This window comes from Vombatus ursinus, unplaced genomic scaffold, assembly GCF_900497805.2.
Source record: "Vombatus ursinus unplaced genomic scaffold, bare-nosed wombat genome assembly UNPS02014799.1, whole genome shotgun sequence".
In the NCBI taxonomy this organism is placed as follows: domain Eukaryota; kingdom Metazoa; phylum Chordata; class Mammalia; order Diprotodontia; family Vombatidae; genus Vombatus; species Vombatus ursinus.
Window position 1 is genome coordinate 29,773,926 of NW_020954577.1, and position 20,940 is coordinate 29,794,865.

At 38.3% G+C, this 20,940-nt stretch overlaps 1 protein-coding gene and 1 pseudogene across 4 annotated transcripts in view; both read right to left on the minus strand.

The window, feature by feature from the left end:
• The window catches only part of ANKRD28 (ankyrin repeat domain 28), a 200,390-nt gene that overhangs the window by 38,961 nt on the left and 140,489 nt on the right, over positions 1-20,940 (minus strand). For all 4 annotated transcript variants that reach the window (XM_027872244.1, XM_027872242.1, XM_027872241.1 and 1 more), the window contains 4 exons: positions 20,679-20,761; positions 18,007-18,070; positions 14,871-14,939; positions 11,110-11,250 (listed from right to left, as the gene is read on the minus strand). In XM_027872244.1, the coding sequence (XP_027728045.1) occupies positions 11,110-11,250; positions 14,871-14,939; positions 18,007-18,070; positions 20,679-20,761 (357 nt within the window). The remainder of the gene's footprint in view (positions 1-11,109; positions 11,251-14,870; positions 14,940-18,006; positions 18,071-20,678; positions 20,762-20,940) is intronic.
• Positions 5,657-7,180, minus strand: LOC114050495 (annotated as a pseudogene).

The window sequence follows — 20,940 nt, forward strand, 5'->3', positions numbered from 1 at the left end:
TTACTATAAATGAAATTGGAGAACATTCAATGTCACCTTAGGTTGGTATAGTACTTTAAAATTTTCAAAGTACTTTAACAAATATTATTTTATTTGACTTGTATGACACCCTATAAAGTAAGGTAGGAATCTCCATTATATTTTCAAAGATTAAAAAAAGAGACACTCAGAGAAATAGATTTGTCAGAAATCATACAACTAGAAAGTCTAAGATATTGGACTATCAAACCTAGGCCTTCTGAATTTCAGATCATCCTCTTTCCACTGTTAGTCAACGTTTATTAAGCGCATACTCTGCACTAGGTACTGTGCCAAGTGCTGGAAATACAAATTAAGCCTCCTTCAAAATGAACAGGAACAGGGAGAGGAGGGCTGTTGGTTAAGGACTGACTTGCTAGCAAAAAACTGGAGACAAAAAGGGTGTCCATCAGTTGAAAATGGCTTTTAAAAATTTTGACACATGAAATAATCAATGGGAAAATTACCCTACAGTATTAAATGACAGATATAAAGAATTTAGGGAAATTCGAGAAGACTTGTAGAAACTGATACTGGGTGAAGAAAACAGTACCAGGAGATTAATCTATCCAATCCACATAAAAGCATTAAAAAAATCTGAACTTAGATTAAACATAATTATTCATCTTGGTACAGAGGAAAAATGATGAAACATGCTTTCCCTCATTCTCAATAGAGAGGTGGGGATTTTGTTACCTTCAACATTATCAGATATGGTCGGTTTTACTTGATTTGCTAATTTACACAGTTAGAATGGAATATTGTATCGTAACGGTAACATTGGAAAATGATTGTGGTATAGAAAAAGATAACAATAAACCCTTAAAAATTAAGTTAAAAAGTAATTAAATAAAAAAATCATTTCATGTAAAAAAAGAAATATTAGTTGTGAGTCACAGAGTCCTAAAGTCAGAAGAAACCTCGGGGATCATTGGGGCTAACGCCTTCCTAATCAGTGAGTAATTAAAAAAAATTTTATATATGAATGAGTGTTGTCACTTACAAAACAAAACCAACATCTTGATAGGCTTCCTGGTGATGTTTTGTTGTTCAAAATATTTTTGGAATTTCTCTACTGGTATCACTTTTAGAGGCCATAACACATTCTTTCATTCACAGTGATCGCTAAATTTCCTCCTTCAAGGGGGTATTTGATTTTGCAAAACAACTAAAAGTACAACTCAGAAATAATAAGAACAAATTAGATGGATGATTGAAATAATACTGTTGGGGAGTGGAAGGAGAAGCAGGTATGACTATAAAGTAATGACCTACAATGTCATTTTCTTGCATGCCTTTCCAATTGGCTTGGAAAAGGAATTTCGAGAAGAGACATAACCAATATTTCAGGCAGTAGAATCATCAAAACAATCCTCTGACCATACAAGTTCTGGCATGTTTGGGCACCTTAATGTTCTTTTCCTCAGCATGCCATTGGCTATCCCTGATTCTCAAAGGTTCTGGGAAAGAAGTTGTGGGGTTTGGAAGGTCCTATCACAAGGGCTTTTGGTACAAACAAGGTGACAGACTGTAACCTGAGGACCAGCAGACTTGACTGTGAAGAGGATAATCAGACGCTTAGTTGGCCGCCAAGTAACAAAGCAATTTGAAACATCACTTAAGTAAGAAGGGAAGGGATTATAACATATCAAAGGAGTACTCATACTGATGAAATCACAAGTCTTTTAAAATATTGTAGGGATATTTGAGTATGTCTGCATATGCTTAAGTTCTTTTACTTTATTACAGTCACAACACAAATTCATTGTTATGTCTAATATGAAACACAACGAGCAAACACTTTACCCATGGGAATCATTTAAGTCTAAGTTTACTAGACACAGACAATAATAAAACAGAAATAATTCTACAGGGAGAACAAGATTATCTTATAAGCAGAATAACATTACTTCAAGATACTGACTTAGTGTTCCATTAAGTACTGAAACGAAAAGTTATTTTTGGAAAATAAACACCTATGTGAAGAGGAGCTTTTTGAAGTAACAGAAAACGTTACAGTGAAAATACTTTATCTAACATTCCGGAGGGCAAAGGAAACAGGATTACAACCAAGAATCACCTACCCAGCAAAACTTAGTGTAACTCTTCAGGGGAAAAAATGAAAATTCAGTAAAGAGAGGACTTTCAAGCATTCTTGATGAAAAGAATTTCCAAAGAAACATGAAGAGGTAAATAGGACAGAGAAATCATAAGGGACTTTTTAAGGTTGAACTGTTTACATTCCTGCGTGGAAAGATGACATGTGTAACTCATGAGACCTTTGTCACTACCAGGGGAGTTGGAGGGAAAAAATTCTATGTATGTATGTATGTATATATGTATAGATATATAGATACAGATAGATATAGATAGATAGATAGAGGGCACAGGGTGAGTTGAAGATGAAGGGGTGATAGCTGGAGAATAAAATTAAGAGGTGAGAAAGGATTATACTGGGAGAAGGAGCAAGGGAGAGGTAGAATGGGGTAAATTATCTCACATAAAACAGACATGAAAAGGTTTTTAAAGTGCAGGGAAAGTGGGGGAAGGAGAGAGAGAATGAGTGAATCTTATTCTCAATGGATTTGGCTTAAGCAGGGAATAACATACACACTCAATTGGATATGGAAATCTAGGAAAATGGGGGAAGGGGACAAGAGAGCAGGGGGATGATAGAGGGGAGGGCAGATTAGGGGAGGAGGTAATGAGAAGCAAACACTTCTAAGGAGGGACAGGGTCAAAAGAGAGAATAGAATAACTGGGGGGGTGGGACAGGATGAAGGGAAATATAGTTAGTTTTTCATAACATGACTACTATGGAAGTATTTGGCATGACTATACATGTATAACCTATATCGACTTGCTTGCCTTCTCAATGAGGGTGAGTGGGGAGGGAGAAAGGGAGAAAATTTGGAACTCAAAGTTTTAAAAACAAATGTTTAAAAAAAATTGTTTCCACATGCAAAAAAAAAAAAGAAAAAAGAAACTCCTTCGTATAGTGACTTCTTTTGAAGTACACAATGTGTATAAAATAGTTTTGATTATTTCATCTGAAAAATACTAATAGAATAGTTTTATCACTGAACCATCATTTCTCAATTTTTTCAACTTCTTATAAATGGCCCAGAACATGCTCTCAAAAGTTACTAAATTGTGCAAAACCACTGATCTAGCAAGACCTTAACTAGACCTGTACCTCAAAGAGATTAAAGAAGGAAAGTACCCATCTGTGTACAAAAATATTTATAACAGTTTTTTTTTGGTGATGAAAAAGGACTAGAAACTAAGGAGCTACCAATTGGGGAATTGCTAAATAAAATATGACATAGAAATGTAATGGAATACTACTTTACCGTAAGAAATAACTAAAGAGATGGCTTCAGAGAAACCTGAGAAAACTTGGATAAACTGATGCAGAGCGAAGTGAGGAAAATCAGGAAAATAACAGCATTGCTAAAAACATGCAACTTTGAAAAATTTAAGAACTTTGATCACTCAGTGACCAACCACAATTCCAGAGTGATGATGAAGAACGGTACCTATTTCCTGGACAAGAGGAGGTGATAGATAAAACATGCATAAAAAGAGACATGAATTTTTGGACATAACCAAAGAGGGTATTTGTTTTGCTTGACTTTAGTGTATTAGAAACAAAAGTTTTGTTTTTCTATTTTTCTTTCTCAGTGGAGGAAAGGGGACAGGAGAGAAGGAGAAAACAACCTATTCAGCAAGGGAGAGGAGAAGGAAGTAGGAAGGAGGACAATGAATAATTGTCAAATGAAAAATAAAATTTAATTTGGAAAAAAGAAAGAAAACTGGAGATTTGACAATTTAATGTTCTCCCCTTCCTGTGATCCCAGTCTTTTTATATAATTGGAAACAACACAGGCTGTTAAAAAAAAAAAAAAAGATTAGATATCACCCACCTAAAATCAGAGAGGGTAGTTACCTTACCAGAAAGATGGGAGTGTTGAGAAGCATGAGAACAATAAGAGTTAAATAATATGTATCTGAAATATCCAATATACTCCTAAACAAAATACATTGAGGATTTTTAGGGAAGAAGGCAGTTGATTTCTGCTTGGGTAGGCACAGGAGAGAAGATTTTGGTAGGTGATATAAGATGGGGCAAGCAGGTAAGAAGACAGGGAGTCTGTAATGAAGAACTGCTACTCAATCTAAGCGAGGAAAGGAAAAGGGAAAATGTGGGGGAGGGGGAATAATGTGCACAGATTTTGGAAGAAGCCAGTGAAAAAATGCACGGGTAAGCAAGCATCCTCACTCAATAAAGGTTTTAACTCTCAGTGGCTAGGAACACAGGTGTAACTGCACCTCATTAATCCCCAGAAGAGAGGAAACATCTGACACGGAACTACCCATGACAATCCCTTCTGACTCATCCCCTTAAAATAGGGATAAAATTAGCTTGACTTTGAATGTGAGTTGTTGAATTAGCATTTCACTGGTCTCCTGCCCTTCCAAACATCAACTTCATTAGAAAGATTATAATAAGAAAACTTAATGAGAAACTTTATAAGTAAAACAACATGGAAGATTGTTTTAAAGGATCTTTGTTCCCATAAAATTTGCTAAGTGAGGTATTATTGTATAAAATCGAAGGGGAAAACCCCCAAAAAGCACAACTTCAATGAAATATAAATTCTGCACATTAGAAGCATAAACCGAGAAACTGAAAAACACGTTAAACAAAGTAAACACAAAACTTCCACTCTCCAATCACTTGCTTTCTTGTCCTATCACTCATACCTCGTCAAACCTCAATCTTGGATTACTCACACCAGCTGCATAAGGGAGCTGGAAGAATTCATGCAACTGATTTGATTAGGTTCGTGACAAATGTATGTTATCTAACCTCAAACGAGAAGTTCTCTTATTCCCCCCTAAATGATTTGATATCCCAGGCTCCACAGACGCTGTTCCAAGCCTTAGGTTCTCCTCAAACCTTTATCTTGACTTGCTGAAGGCCTTGCTTCCTGCTTTGCTGTGAAAACAGCCTATTCAGTATGAGCTGCCTATGCTTCCATTTTTGACATCATTTCCCAACTTCTCCTCTGTGCCCCACTCTCTGAGAACAAGGTGGCCTGAGATTCTCCTTGCTAAGGCCACCTCCTTTCTGCAAATGCCCTTGATCCCATCATCTCCACTCCTTCTTTTGTTCTTTAATCATCAATTCCTTTCTATATACTGATGTCTATAAACACGAACCAATCTCCCCATCTTCAAAAACCCTTCATTGGACTCTACTAGCCCCTCGAGCAACTGTCCTGTAGTTCTCTTCTTTTTCAGCCAGGCTTCTAGAAAAAGTGCTCATACTTCTTACTTTCATGGCCTTTCCTTTTCAATTTGGCTTCTGCATTCATTCAACTGAAATTGCTCTTTTAAAACAGATCAAATTAACTGTCAAGTCTGATGATTATTTTCTGTCTTTATCTTTTTTTTGGTGAGGCAATCAGGGTTAAGTGACTTGCATAGGGTCACACACCTAGTAAGTATCATGCGTCTGAGGCTAGACCCGAACGTGGGTCCTCCTGACTCCAGAGCTGGTGCTTTATCCACTGTGCCACCAAGCAGCCCCAGTCTTTATCTTTCTCTTTTTTTTCCAGCTTTTCTATCGTCTTTATTCTGGGGATGAGGGATCCTCATTGTCTTCACCTTCATCGTCATCATTGAAAGAGCAGGGGTCTCGCCTTGGGACTCTGAATAGTGGGATGTTGTGCTGCTTGACTGCTGACTACTTGGGGCAAGGAAATGCCCAGTTGCTAAGGCCACTTCAGCATCCAAACAAAATCCTTAGTTTATACTTGACTGCGATAAAGTGGTACCACTGATCATATCTAAATTTGGAACTGATTGGGTTGAATTCAGAAGTAGCCCCTGATTCAACCATGAAGGTCCCGTAGACATATCGGTGATATAACCTTCTAACGCCTTTGGCACCAGTGATTTAGCAACTCTCAGGTCCTCGAGTGAACACTGGCCTGAAGACATTCCCATTTGCTTCAACACCTCCATATCATCATGGATCTCAAAAGTGTTGTCAAAATTAAAAAGGCACTTGAACTTGTCACTTGAGATGCTGCAGTCTATGACAACTCTTTTGCTTGTGCTGATGATTATAAAAGGCAGTTATATTGTGGAGTTCAGAGCCGGTGGGCCCTGGTTCTGCTGTTCATTCTGCTGATTCCCTTGTACCCGATTTTTAAAAGCTATTTGCTACAGCAGTAGCTCCCGCAGCCGAGCCTTCTTCGGCTTTATCTGCTCTATTCGCCTTTGCTTCTCTATCTCTAGGTTTTGACATTCTTGAGCTGAATTTGTAGGAAGCCCAATCCATTTTCTTTCTTTTTTTTTCCTTTGAAATTATGTTCATTGCCATTAGCACACTGAGGGCACCATAAACTCTTCCTCTGATACTCTTCTGATCATAAGCTGAATCTGTTGCCAAATGATTATTTGAATTGGTAAACTCTGATACCAACTCATCAGCCACTTCATCACACGAAGTTGTTCCTTTGCGTTGAACTTTTTCACATACTTTTGTTGAAAAACGTCTCAAGCCTTTTCCATTTTTATCTCCTTTTTTGCTTCTTTCGCTTTCTGAAAAACTAGTGTTTATAAACTCTAGCATGTTCTCGATCCCCTGGAACCCAGCCAGTGGCTTCTGTCACATGCATCTGCGTGACCATTGCTGGTGCAGGGCTATAAGGATTCACAATCAGAACACTCCCACAACTGGCTAGTCTCCGTGGTGTGCTTATAATCATTTGGGGTTCAACACTCACATTTATCAGTCCTAAGGTTTTTGGTAAAATCTTTGTTGCTGAATTGGTGCTCCAGTCTTTTGATACTCCTTCCAGTGTGCATGATTCCTCAGAGATTTCTGCCAATGGTTCCACAATCACATCTGCCAGCCCTCTTTCAGTCTCCCGGGATGTGATTCGCCTGAGCTTGGAGAATCACTTAAGGCAGCCAGGTGCTCTCTTACTGTATCTTCACCTATCTTGAGCTTCAACTTCTTCTTAATCATGTCTGTTCCAGCTTTCCAGTTTGCAGATCATTATCCTTTTGTTGGACTCAGGTTTTGATCTACAAATCCTTTGAGTTCTCCATTTGGAGAAGTCAGACCAACATTTTCAGTCGTCATGTCAGACTGGAGTCTTTTTTAGTTTCTCTAAAAGCATAAAAAAACTCAAAAATACTTCAAAACAAACATCCTCGCCAGCAGTCAGCCTCGGTCGCTGCTCTGCTCTCCCAGTCTTTATCTTTCTTAACCTCTCCTATGAGGGTGGAATGCTCAACCCTCTATTCTGTTCTGGTTCTTCTGCTTCCAAGTTGGTCCATCTCATCACCTTAATTGACCCCTCATGAAGCCCCCTGCCTCCTAAAGGTTGGTATATGGCAAGGCCTTCCCTGGGTATTTGATCTCTAGTCTTACATATTAGACATGTCCCATACATGCCTCAAATTCAGTGTGTCTAAAATGAAAGTGACATTTCTTTCTCATCAAACCCACCATTCTGTCAAACTTTCCTACCTTACTTCTGTCAAAAGCATGACAATCCTTCTAGTCTTCCACACTCATGACATCGGCATCCTCACTTTCCCTTGATGTACACTGTCAATTAGCTGCTACATCTTTTCTTTTCTTCCTTCCCAAAATCTCTCACATGTGACCACACCTCTCCACCCACACAGCCTTCCCTTCAGCCAAGGCTCTTATTGCCTCTGCTTCCTAGCTGGTCTCCCTAGTCTCACCAGTCAAAAGACAAAAGCAAAAAAAGGTGAGTAGCCGTGCCTTTTCTATGTTGTCAATTGTTAACATCCCACTCTTTGGTCTGTCTTTGATTCTCCTCTTTCCCTAGTTTAGCTTTAAAAAAGAAAATCTGTTATTGCTTTATTTACCTTTCCTTGATGGACCAAACTAATCCTGAGATGGAGCACTCCTGACACCAGTTTCATAATCAACCTGTTACCAGCCCTTGTGCTTCCACCTTCTGTAATATTTTTCAACAGAAAATTTCAGATTTTTACATTGAATCTTCATAATACCCTCGCCTCAATTAAGCAAAATCAATCAACAGAAACTGTTAGGTTAGGAAACCTCCTACACTTGTGCTTCCCTTCCTTTTTAAGAGGAAGAAACCAACTTTCACTATTTGTCCCCTAAAGCAAAGACTGGCCATTGAATTTGTTTTTTCTTCTTGTTTTTCCATCTGTTTTAGGATTTATATTGTTTTATTTAAAAACAAAAAGAAAAACAAAAACAAAACCCCTGTAACTAACATGTATAGTGCAGAAAAACAAATTTCCTCATTGGCTATGTAAAATATTTTTGTCATGTACTGAGTCCTTCACCTCTCTATCAGAAGGCAGGTAAGCATGTTTCATCATGTATCCTCTAGAATTGCAGATGAATATTACTGTATTCAGAGTTCTAAGATCTCTCAAAGTTGTTTGTCTTTACAATGTTGTTGCCACTGTATAAATTATTCTCCTAGCTCTGCTCATTTCACCCCACATCAGTTTGTACAACTGTTACATCTGAAATAAACCCCTTCCTTTTTTTTTTTTTGCTTTTTAGTGAGGCAGATCAGGGTTAAGTGACTTGCCCAGGGTCACACAGCTAGTAAGTGTTAAGTGTCTGAGGCTGGATTTGAATTCAGGTCCTCCTGACTCCAGGGCCAGTCCCTTTTTTGGATCTAAACCTGTGTTTTATTTTTTAGGGGGTCAGAAAGAGGCTCATGGTACTTTTTTCTTCCTGATACTCCACCATTTTGGCTCTGGCACAACTATGGTTTTCATTGACATTACTTTAGCCATTATATACATTTTTCTCATGGTTCTACTTCTTTTGTTTGGCACTAGTTCAAACAAGTGTTCCTGTGTTTCTCTGAAATCCTCTGGTTCTTCTTCTTATGGTACCATAATGTGCCATCAAACATACACTATACAACAATCTGTTCAGTCACTCTCCAATCAATAGGACTCTTAAAAATTGATTGGTTCCCTGTGCATCTTCAGTTCTATTGAGATACTTCCTCTTTATTAAAATGAAGATTTTTTTGGTGTCTTAAGAATTTTATTCTCAACTCAACTGTCCCGAATAGAAATTTAGACCATGGAATCCTACCATCTTCTCCCTGATATTGTCTTCTCTCTAGGTTATTGTGAAACTACTCTATCCTGGTTCTCTTCTTACCTATCTGATCACAATTTCTCAGTTTTTGTTAATGGATCTTCATCCAAATCACTAACCTAGAATGTCCCAGAGGCTTTTGTTCTGGGCCCTGTTCTCTCCTCCCTAATTCAAATGGTGATCTAATCAGCTCCCAAAGATTCAATTATCATCTTTATGCTAATGATTCACAAACCTGCTTATTCAGTCCTAACCTATCACCTGCCCTCCTCACATCTCTAACTGCCTATGGACATCTTGAACTGGATGTACCACCACTGACACCTTAAATTCAACATGTTCAATACTGAACTCATTAACTTTCCTCCAAAACCCTCTCCTCTTCCTCACTTCTCTATTACTGTTTTGGGCAAACCATTCTCCTTTCCATATGCTGTTAAATACTACTCATCACAATGAAGGAAATCAACCAAACCCAGAAAAGATAGATTTCTTATATATATATATTTTTTTTTTCAGGGGAGAAAAGACATAAGAATTTAATACAGAAGTAATCCTAGGAAAGTGACTATTATGATATCTCAAAGAGGAGCTCACCTGGTCACCAGGCTCACAACCCAGGTGTGGTCCTTGTAAGACTCCCTACTTTCTCTTACCTCCTATGTCAGTCAATGGTCGAATGCTATCATGTCTATCCTGGCACCATCTCTCGTATACAACCCTCCTCTCCTCTGACACTGTCCCCACTCTGGTGCTGGCTTGTTATCAGTTCACATCTAGGTCATTGCCATAGCCTTCTGGTGAGTCTCCCTGCCACAAGTCTCTTTCTCCTGCAGCCCATTCTCCACTCAGCTGTCAAAATGATTTTTCTTAAGTGAAAGTCTGACCATATCATTCCTCTGATAAGATAAACTCTAGTGTATCCCTATCATCTCTTTCTAGGATCAAACTTAACACTGTCTGTATGGCATTCAAAACCCTTCAAAACACACACCCTTCACCATTTTCCAGTCTTCTTACACCTTCCCCAGCTCCCATAAACTCTGTGAGCTAGTAACATCAATCTCTTTGCTATTCCTTGAAGAAGACACTCTATCTTCTAACACAGCATTTTCATGGGCATGGAATGACCTCCCTCCTGGCTTCCTTCACATTCTAGAAAAAATCTTACTCTCCACAGGAAGATTTTCCTGATCCCTCTTAACTCTAGGCCTTTTTCCCTCATCGATAATCCCCAATTTATCCTCTATATAGTTTATTTGTACATAATTGTTTGCATTTTGTCTTCCCCATTAGACTGTGAACTCTTTGAAACTAGGGAATCTCTTTTAGCTTTTTTTTTTTGCATTCCTAGCACTTATTACAGTTCTGGCTCACAGATAGTTGGCACTTAATAAACGTTTGTTGACTGACTGCTCATTCTTTCTCTGAATCTTTTGAAATCTTTCCTACCCAAAATCTAGAGTACATGCCTGCCTATATCTGACTTTACCCCCTTCTTCTTTATAATAAATTCTAAGGTGAAATGGTAGTTCCCCCAACAAGGTTCCCCTCACTTCATCCCCAGAAATCACTCTTCTTAGTTAGTAAAATAAGAGAGTTTGGTTGGGCTACAGGAAGGGATTTGGTGCAGCCAGAGCAGCTTGGGTTGGAATCTGAGTTGATGAATGGCAAGTGGCAGACGGAACTCAGATACCGGGGCTGGGCAGAAAAAAACCACAATTTAAGAACAAACATTTGCAAAACTAATCATTTTTCCTCTTGGACAAAGAGAAACATAATACAAGTGCTATACCCATTAAAGAAATAAAGGTCAGTCAGTTAAGAATTTATGAAGCACTTAATGTATTCTAAGCATTGGAGATATAGAGACAGACACAATTAGAAGTCTCTTTGACATACAGACTGAACTTTGGTATCGTCACTGCCATACTTACTTGCCGTCTGTATCTGAGGTGGCTGCATAGTGCAAAGGTGTACAGCCTCTCTCGTCCAGGTCATTCACGCTGGCTCCTGACCCCACGAGAGCAAACAGGCACTGGTAATTACAATTGGCCGCAGCATAGTGGAGGGGCGTTCTTCCATGTCCATTTCAATAGACAAGAGAAATAGATACCAGTAAACAACTTGAGAAATAAAGGCAGATTTTTACTAAGTCTTAACTGTTTGCAGACACATAGAAATTATTTAAGCTGATGCAATATAAGTTAATCTCCCTCATGTAGAAAGTTGATGGTGGGTTAGGTGGAAGATCAGAAGGAGAGAATCAGGTAGCAGGGAGGACAGAAAAGGATATTCCTGTCCTAAATGCAGAAAACTGGAAGGAATACAATTTACACTGTTCTTAGAAGCTCAGTGTTCATTTCGTGAGTGAACAGAGGACTTCACTCTAGTAGAGAAACCTATGAGGCTGGTAGAAACTCTTAACCCTTTTTCTAGCTGAAAAGAGTAAAAAAAGCACGGCAAGAACTCTGGAATGTCAACCAGATTTCTTAAACAAAAATGGTTAAGTATGAAGACTTGACAAATCAGAAGAACTGCAGTTTATTTTAATGTCAAAAGAATATCTGTAGTCAATTTTTTTCTTTGCTATATTTGCAGAATGCTATCAGAGTATCAAAATTGCATAAACATTAGGAATGAAAAGAATCAAATGAAATACAAAGGTAACAAACAGCAAGGAAACAGTTTTCATGGAATCCTTTCTTCTCAAACCTCTATAAATTTATTTGACTGTATAATAAACTTCATTTCCTTTTATGAGAAAGACAGTTTTAAGTCAACTCCAATTACCTAGGCAATTCCAGGCTGGCTTCCCTGAGCACCTTGAATACTCTTCAGCTGCCTTCTATAACCTTTCAAGAGCTATGTGCTCAGTGGATACAGACTAATTTTAATTTTGGTCACATTAAGGGATGATTAAGAAGGTAAATCTGCTACAAAAGCATTATATAACTACACATGAATCCATAAAATTAATTTTTTCCATTAGCACTCATAATTAAGAGCTCTTTATATTGCATCTCAAAATAATTATGAAGTCATACAGATTCTTAATCTTTGCTTTTCCTTCATAAGATATTATCTACTATACGCTACTTTTATATTTATTTCCTTAGTAGAGAAACCCAATCACATTGTCTTATACATATCCACACATCCCTCCTTACAAAAAGCATATGTACAAATGGGACAAGCACTCAGTGGGGTGCCCGGCTGGTTTATGGTCTTCCTACCTTGCCTAATTGACAACAAACTAGGGACATTAAGTTTTTGAATGTTTTCCCTACTACTGGCTTTATAGAGCCAGAATTATTTGCCTGAGTTTTAAAGAAAAACATTTACTGTGGCAGCGGAGAAGGTGTTCTGAATACTGTGGAGTTTTTGGAGGAGGGTGATAGAACGGTACTGGGGACAGCCACTCTGGGTTCCGATGAAGTGGTGACCCTTCTCTTAGTTAAAGCCAGCTCTACTGTGCCCTTGATTGCATACCTTCCAGGTTTCCTCCATGAACTTTGACCACCCTCCTCAGCCCTATTTTCTCAATGCCTTATCACACATTAGCTATTGATAAACAAGCCATCTTCCATGTCTCCAACACACCTTCCCTTGATGCTGTCCCTCCCTCCCACAAAAAACAACTATTCTGTCAGCTTCCTTCCTACAGGTGAAGACCTAGGACAGGGGTGGGGAACCTGCAGTCTTGAGGCCGCAGGTCCCCCACGCCTGTGAAACTGTTCACTCTCAATGCCTCGACTTCCTAACCCTCTTACTCACTTCTTAACCTCATGCAATCTGGTTTTTAATTGCTAAAAGCAATCATCTTTTCCCTTCTGAGGTCTCTTCAGCTTCTGACACTGTTGACTGTCCCCTCCTTCTGGACAGTCTTTTCTGCCTTGCCTTTTCTGATTAAACTTTCTTCTGGTTCTCCTACTTGTCACTTGTCCCTCTGTCCTTCTCAGTCTCCTCTGCTGAATCACCAATCATGTTCCACCCTATAAGCAAGAAGGTACCCCCAGAGATATGTCCTGGGCCCTCCAACATTTTTTACACTCTTTCTTCATGGTCTCATTAGCTACCAAAAGTATAATTAAAACCAAAACGCAGATGACTCTCAACAATTGGCCCTTATCTGTTCCTGAGTTCCACTTTTACATCTCTAGTTGCCAGATGGACATCTTCACGTGGCTGTCAAACAGGCATTTCAAAATCAACATGTCCAATGAAATTTGTTCTATTTTCCCAAAAACTTTCTCCAAACCTCTCTAGTTCTGTTGAAGGCACCTCCGTCCTTCTAAGTCACCTAGATTCCCATCTTGGGAGTCATTCATTCATTCAATCAATCAATCAAGTATTCATTAAGCTCTTACTAGATACCAGTTACTGGGTATCCAAGTATAACCAACAACAAAAAAATCCTGGCTTACAAGAAATTTACATATAAAAGGAGAATGCAACAAATATGCAGATATATATATTATATACATAGCACAAATACATATTGAATAAATACAAATATATTCAAAGTAATTAAATACAAAGTAACTTAAGAGGGAAGGCACTAGCAGCTGGAGGTAATCAAGGGAGCCTTCATGTAGAAGGTGGTGTTCAGGCTGCATCCGAAAGGAAGGTGGCAATTAATAGGACAAGTGGAGCAATGGAAAGTTCAGCAAAATACAAACTTAGGATACTGGACAGATACAGGAGTGGTTTGCCATTTCCATCTCCAGCTTGCTTTGCAAATGAGGAAACGGAGGCAAAGAGTTAAGTGACTTGCCCAGGGTCACACAGTAAGTGTCTGAGACCAAATTCGAGCTCAGGAATATGAATCTTCCTGACTCCAGGCCTAGCTCTGTCCACTGTGCCCTGCCAGCCACCTCACGCAGACCTTAATCTCTTCTTGACTAGACCACTGTAACAACAGCATTCCAACTGGTCTCTTTACTTCCAGTTTTTCCTCTCCCCAAATCTTCTTCCACGTGACTGCCAAAATAATCATTCAAAAGCAGAAGTCTAACCATGTCACTTCCTTATTCAAGCTCCCTATTGCCTCTCGGCCCGAGCTGGCTCTAACACATTTTTACAGACCTATCATACAAGTTACATTCTAGCCAAACTGGGCTAAGTGCTGTTTGCCTTCTGGACTACATTTTGTCTGCATAGACTGTGCTCCGTGCTGGTGATGCTCTCACCTCCTGAGAACCTTCAAGTTCTTCTAACCTCCTGGCTTCAGGGCGCAGGTGAGGCACTAGTTCTACAGGAGGCCCTTCTGACCCTCCTGGCTTTTAGTGCTCTTTATTCCAAAATACTTTGCTTTAGATCCAAAGTAGAATGCAATCTCTTTTCCCTGACGGAAAGCACTATATTGTTTTTGTCTCTGAATATTCCAAACCTAGCACAGTACGCCTTGGATCCAATTGGCGCTGCTAAATATGGGTTTCACTGAATTAGCCACACATGAGAGCATGTGGTTAGGATTCAGTCTTTTAAACTCTCATTAAGACCCTCAATGACTCATTGACAGATCACCCAGATAAGTACTGCTCACTCACTTAGAACTAGTAGCATTAGAAATGATCTTTTCTGGTTTCCATGTTATGGCACATTAAGTCATGAATAGCATTTTTTGAATAAAATAAAAAGGAAAGCAAATAAATAAGTCACAAAATTAAAGTAAATAAAATATATTACATCCTACCTCCCAAATTTGTCCTTTTTGTTGAAGTCTGAGCCAGTATTAAGTAGAAGATTTAGGCACTCCAAATTCCTAGTAGTGTAAAAATAAGCTTAATTAAATGTCTTGCAAAAGTTTTTTTTAAGATTAACTCTTTCAACAACATGTTATTATTATCAATTATTTTCAAGCTGAATTTAATTAAATAACAATGCTCTTTATAAATATGAAACATTATTAACAGATGGCAGAAAAAGAAATGTCATAGTTTTAAAAGGGCACCTTTTATAATAACATATAATGGAACATGTTAATAGAAATTAAAAAACTTCTGCTTTCTAAACTTTTAAAGTCACATGTTATAAAATGAGTTATAATGGAGGTGTAATATAGATGAGTACCTTTTAATAATAAGGAATCTAAATATCACATGTTGTACTTAAAAATATTTTCCCCTCTTATTTTACATGCCTTACACATACAAATTACACTGTAGTTGCAGAATTTACAGTGACTTTTAAAGTATTAAATGCTTAAATACTTTAATACCTAAAGTATTAAATACTTAAATACTTTATTTAATAAAGTATAAAATATACACTAAATCGGGTGTTTTCATAATTTGTCAATTAAAAATTAATATGAAATATGAGTTTGGGATTAAGATTCTTGCAGAACCACTTTTTGACAAATTACTGAGATAATTTGATAGGATCTGTCTTTTAAGCCAACATATCAGCCCCTGAATAACAGCAGTAGCAAGGTTTTTCTCACTGCAAGCAGAAGGAACACATGTACAGGGGTGTTTTTGGGGACTAACCAAACTCAATGGGCCTGCTGTAGCCAGAGAATAGGCCATACTCCTATGTAGGGAAGAAATGGCTGGACAAGGCAGGTCGAGCCAGAGCATAAAAGATCTGGGCTAGAGAATAGGACCCAATACAGTCATGGGAGTTGGTGAGGGTCTAACATCATTAGAGGTGTACTTCAAGAGACTGGTTGCAGGGCATGGAGGGTGGTTGGAGAATAAAACTTTTAAATGCAGGAATGACTTAAAATTTTTTAAAAATTATAAATTTTAAATGCAGGAGACACTGGTTTGCTAAAGAAGACAGTTTGTTCAGTTCAGTTTGGGAAGTGGCGTGACATGTTAAAGGGTCAAATCAATGGTAGAAAGAATATGTTCTAAGGGAACAATGATAGCATATGAATTTATGAATGAGTCATACATTTATACAACTATATATATTACATGTAATCATCCATTCAGACCAAGTAATGGGCTGCATTTTAAGCAGGCAGACTTTATTACTGTCTTCTCTCCTAGAAGAGAAATAAACCTGATGGCAATTCATGTGAGAATAAAAGAAACCAAGAGAATCTTGCTAAAAGTTACAGTCATTCATTGTCAGGAACCTGCAGTGATTACTGCACCTCTGACTAGCTGATTTCTCTAGTCTGTGATCCATCTTCCACAGAACCACCAGAGGCACACTCCTCTGGCATAGGTCTGACCACGTCACGACCCTGCAGGCTCCAGGGGCTCCCCACTGCCTCTAGATGAAAATATAAATTCCTCCGCTAAGCGTTGAAAACTTTTCACAACCTGCCATCAGCCTCTTTTCAGGCTTATTAATGCACATCATACAGCTTCAATTATTTTGTGCTTCAGCCAATCTGATGTACTGGTTCTTCCAGGTTCCAGTCAGCCTCCCTCCATCTCCCTGCCTTTGCACTCTGTCCTCACCTCCACCTTCCATCTCAAAGCTGGGCTCAAGGAATCCCCTACCACAGGAGGCTTATACTGCTCCTCCCCCTCCTCTGCTCCTTGCTGTCACTTGGGATTTACTCTTCTTTCCAACAGGACATGAGTTTCTTTAGGAAGGGACAGTCATAGTCCCAACCTAGCCAGGTGCCTGAAACATGGCAGTCACTTAAATATATGCGCATATGTACCAATGTGCGATGACATGGAACACTCATAAAAAGGACACTCAACTTTCTTTTGGTGTCTGTTTTCTATAAGAAAAATAATTTTTGGACTGGAAAAGACAAAATACAAATGGCTAACAGCAAGCTGAACATTAAGATTATATGTAAGAGGAAACACAGAGGCCCTTCATAAGCTCATGCCAGCAGATCCAAAGGAGTTACACTCCAGGGAATGGAGAAAGCAGACAGAGGTAACCAGAGGACTGGGGTCAGTGGTAGTCCCCTAATGAGCTCGTCAGACCCCAGCTGTGGCACCATGGTCACTTCCGGGATCCATACTGGAGGAAGACTCTGGACAAGCTGCAGTGTCCAGAGGATGGTGAACTGGATGCCAAAAGGCCCCGAGCTCAGGTTACAAGAGGATGAGCTGAAGGAATTGCAGGTGTGCAGCCTACAGAAGGAGGACTTGCCGACTATCTTCATTTATCAAAAGGACTGTCGAGAGAAGTCACCTTGTTCTGCTAGACTCCAGAGGCCAGAATAAGATAGAAGCTATTAGAAGGCAAACTGAAGCTGGCCACGAGAAAAAAACCGGCTAATGAAAACGGGCTGGTCTCCAAGCACAAGACAACAGGCGACCCTTCTGGACCCTCACGGGGGCTTCTTGTTTTGCTGCAGCTTGGGCTTGAGACTCTCAGGGGGGTGCTTCTCCCCAAGATGCTGTGACCCACAAATGTCACAGTCCACTGGCAGCTTTCTGCTTTTCCCATGGAACATCTAAAGACCTGGGAACCAGAGATCATCTAGATCCATAATGCTTCCAGTTCCTGAGCACTGTGCCCCAACAGCATTTATGTAGTTCCCTGACTCCATGTTTTCTCTATCTATCTCCTGCTTCTTAGATCACACACTAGGAGCTGGAAGGATCTTCAGCAATCATCCAGGTCACGCTTCATTTTTATATGTGAAGAAACTGTGGACAACAGGTTGTTAAATGCATGTCCTGTTGGCTATTCATTCAGGGCTCTCGCCTTTCCACTCTGCTTTGCTGACACCTGCTTCAGCTATCAGAATACCATGCTGTCCTGCGCTCACTTTCTTTTTCTATTTAACTCCAGGAACTTCTCGTCTCCTATGTCATGTTTACTGACAAGTAATGAAAGCAATGGGACAGAAAACTGCCATGGCCAGATTTGTTTTCAACACATAAAAATTGTTAAAAACATACCCTCCAGCTGCAGCAGCATGAAGACAAGTCCTGCCAAAATCATCTGGAGTATCTATGTCAAATCCTAAAGAAACAATTAAATCTTTAGTGATATAAAACATAAACTAAAGTTTTACTAAAATAGTCCGGGAAATTTTCATACAAAAGTGTCATGCATAACATTATCACTTATAACTTAGGTATCTGTAAAGTTACTGAACTTGATACATAACTCTTTAGTGATACACAACATTAGAAAGAACTTTCTATTTTGTGGTGATATGTTGTTACTGTTATTTGAGGTTTCAGACAAGTCCTAGAAAAGCTTATTTTTTTTCCTTAGATGCTTTACTTTACTTCTGGTTCCCAACAGGAAGAGGATGAAAAGGTAACATAAACAATACTCTCACTCATGCTTTTATAATTGTTATTAGTAAACAGTAATAATCTAATCAAACAGAAATTAAGTTACTTTAATATTTATTGAGAAATATCAATAGAGCAAGCTTCCAGAGTAAGAAAAAACACCTAAACAATAAAAAAATACCTAAAACAATACCTCATCTACTGCATTAATTTTTAAAACATATTCAAAGACTTTCTCGGGGCTTATTTTTAGCTTTGGCTAATCACTATTCTGGACCACAACTTTTTATGATATGCCTACCTGACTCCAAGACTGATCATACTATTTTAAAGGTAAATATAGGTCCTTTGGTTGACCTAGTTTGGGACTATCTACTGATTTCTTGCTCTAATTAACAGCATAAACTCTCCTCTGAAAATGGGAATCTGTTCTATCTATGTCCTTGTTTGATGAATTCTGATGCACCAGGTAGAACACAGAGATCTTGACCTTTTTGTGTCACAGATGCTTTAGGCAGTCTGGTGGACCCAGCAGAATCCGTCTCAGTTGTCCACATTCATAATTGAAGGAAATGCTAAATTTCAGTCAGCAGTTAGTGAAACAGAGTTGCTCAGTGTCTCTGATAAAGGCCTCATTTCTCAAATATTTAGAGAATTAATTCATATTTATAAGAATACAAGTCATTCCCCAATTGATAAATGGTCAAAGGATATGAACAGCCACTTTTCAAAAGAAGAAATCAAAGCCATCTATAGGTATATGAAGAAGCACTCTAAATCATTATTGATTAGAGAAATGCAAATCACTACCCTATATCTATCAGACTGGCTAATATGACATAAAAGGAAAACAATAAATGTTGGAGGGGATGTGGAAAAATTGGGACACTAATGCATTGCTAGTGGAGTTGTGAACTTATCCAACCATTCTGGGGAACAATTTGGAACTATACCCAAAGGGCTATAAAACTGTGCATATCCTTGGACCCAGCAGTAGCACTTCTAGGGCTGTATCCCAAAAAGATCCAAAAAAAGGGGAACAGCCCTATTTGTACAAAAATACTTATAGCAACTCTTTTTGTGGTGACAAAGAATTGGAAATTGACCGGAATCCCAACAATTGGGGAATGGTTGAAAAAACTGTTTGGCCAATGTGTATTCCATCACAATACGACTGTGATGGAACACTATTTTACTATAACAGTGTATTGTACTGTGTTATAAGAAATGATGAACAGGTGGATTTCAGAAAAACTTGGTAAGATTTATATGAACTGATGCAAAGTGAAGTGAGCAGAACCAGGAGAACATTGTATATAGTAATAGCAATAGTGTACGATGATCAACTGTAAATGACTTAGCTATTTTCAGCAATATAATGAACTGAATCAATTTCTAAGGACTCATGATGAAAAATGTTATCTACCTCCAGAGAAAGAACTGATAGATTCTGAATGCAGATCAAAGCATACTATTTTTCACTTTCTGTATTTTTTCAAGTTTTTTTCACAACATGACTAACAAGGTAATAAGTTTTGCATGATTGAACATGTATAACCTATATCAAATTGCTTATTGTCTCAAAGGTGGAGAAGGGACAGAAAAACTTTGGAACTCAAAAACAATTTTAAATGAATGTTAAAAATTGTCTCTTACATGTACCTGGGGGAAAATATTTTTTAAAAATAGCTGCTCTTCTAGTTTGCACTTGTATATCAGTATAAGTTGTGAATTAGAAATAATGCAGAAAGAACCAATAGTTGTCTCTTTCCATAGAAGTTAGTGAAAACAAAGATGGAGTTGGTTTTTTCTTCTCCTCCATCTAAGTTTTGTGGACCCTCTGACACCTACGTAGAGAATCTTGGGCACATATGGATCCCAGGCTAAGAACCCTCAACTGTAGATGGAAATCCCACCCTGCTCTCAACAAGACAAAATAGTTTATTATACTGTGAGTCTCATCATATACACACACAATACAACAAACTTAACAACCAGGAAAAGGATTTGGAACATAAACAGTTCAAACTTATTTCTTCTTCTTAGGCTGTATTTTCTTTTCAAAGACAACTAATTTGTTTGAATTAATGTAGCAGCCAGAAATACTGACATTTTTCTGTTGGCTCACATAGACTTGTGGTTAATTATATTCTTTCCTTCTTTAAAAAAAATCCATTTCTAAGATCAAAACTTCAAAATTATGGTGGAAAGAGTTGGCTTTAGCCACCAACAGAATAAACAGCCACCCTATTTAAATAAGAAAGGATGCCTTTTTACATATTCTGGTTTTGTTATACAAAAGATACCAAAATTCATGATTTGCTTACCTGAAGAAAGAAGTTTCCTACAGCAATCTGAAAAACCACTTAATGCTGCCAAATGGAGGGGGAACATTCCATGTATACCCCGCCTAAAGCAGATATTATGGTATATTGATTACAATACAAGTAAAATATATGCATTCTATTTTCTAAACTGTCTAGGGGGAGTAGGATAAAAAACCTTAGTACCATAAAGTAGACACCACTCTGAGACTCAAGAAAACTACATTTTTCATGTGTATTTCAGTTTTGTTCAATTAAAAGAAAT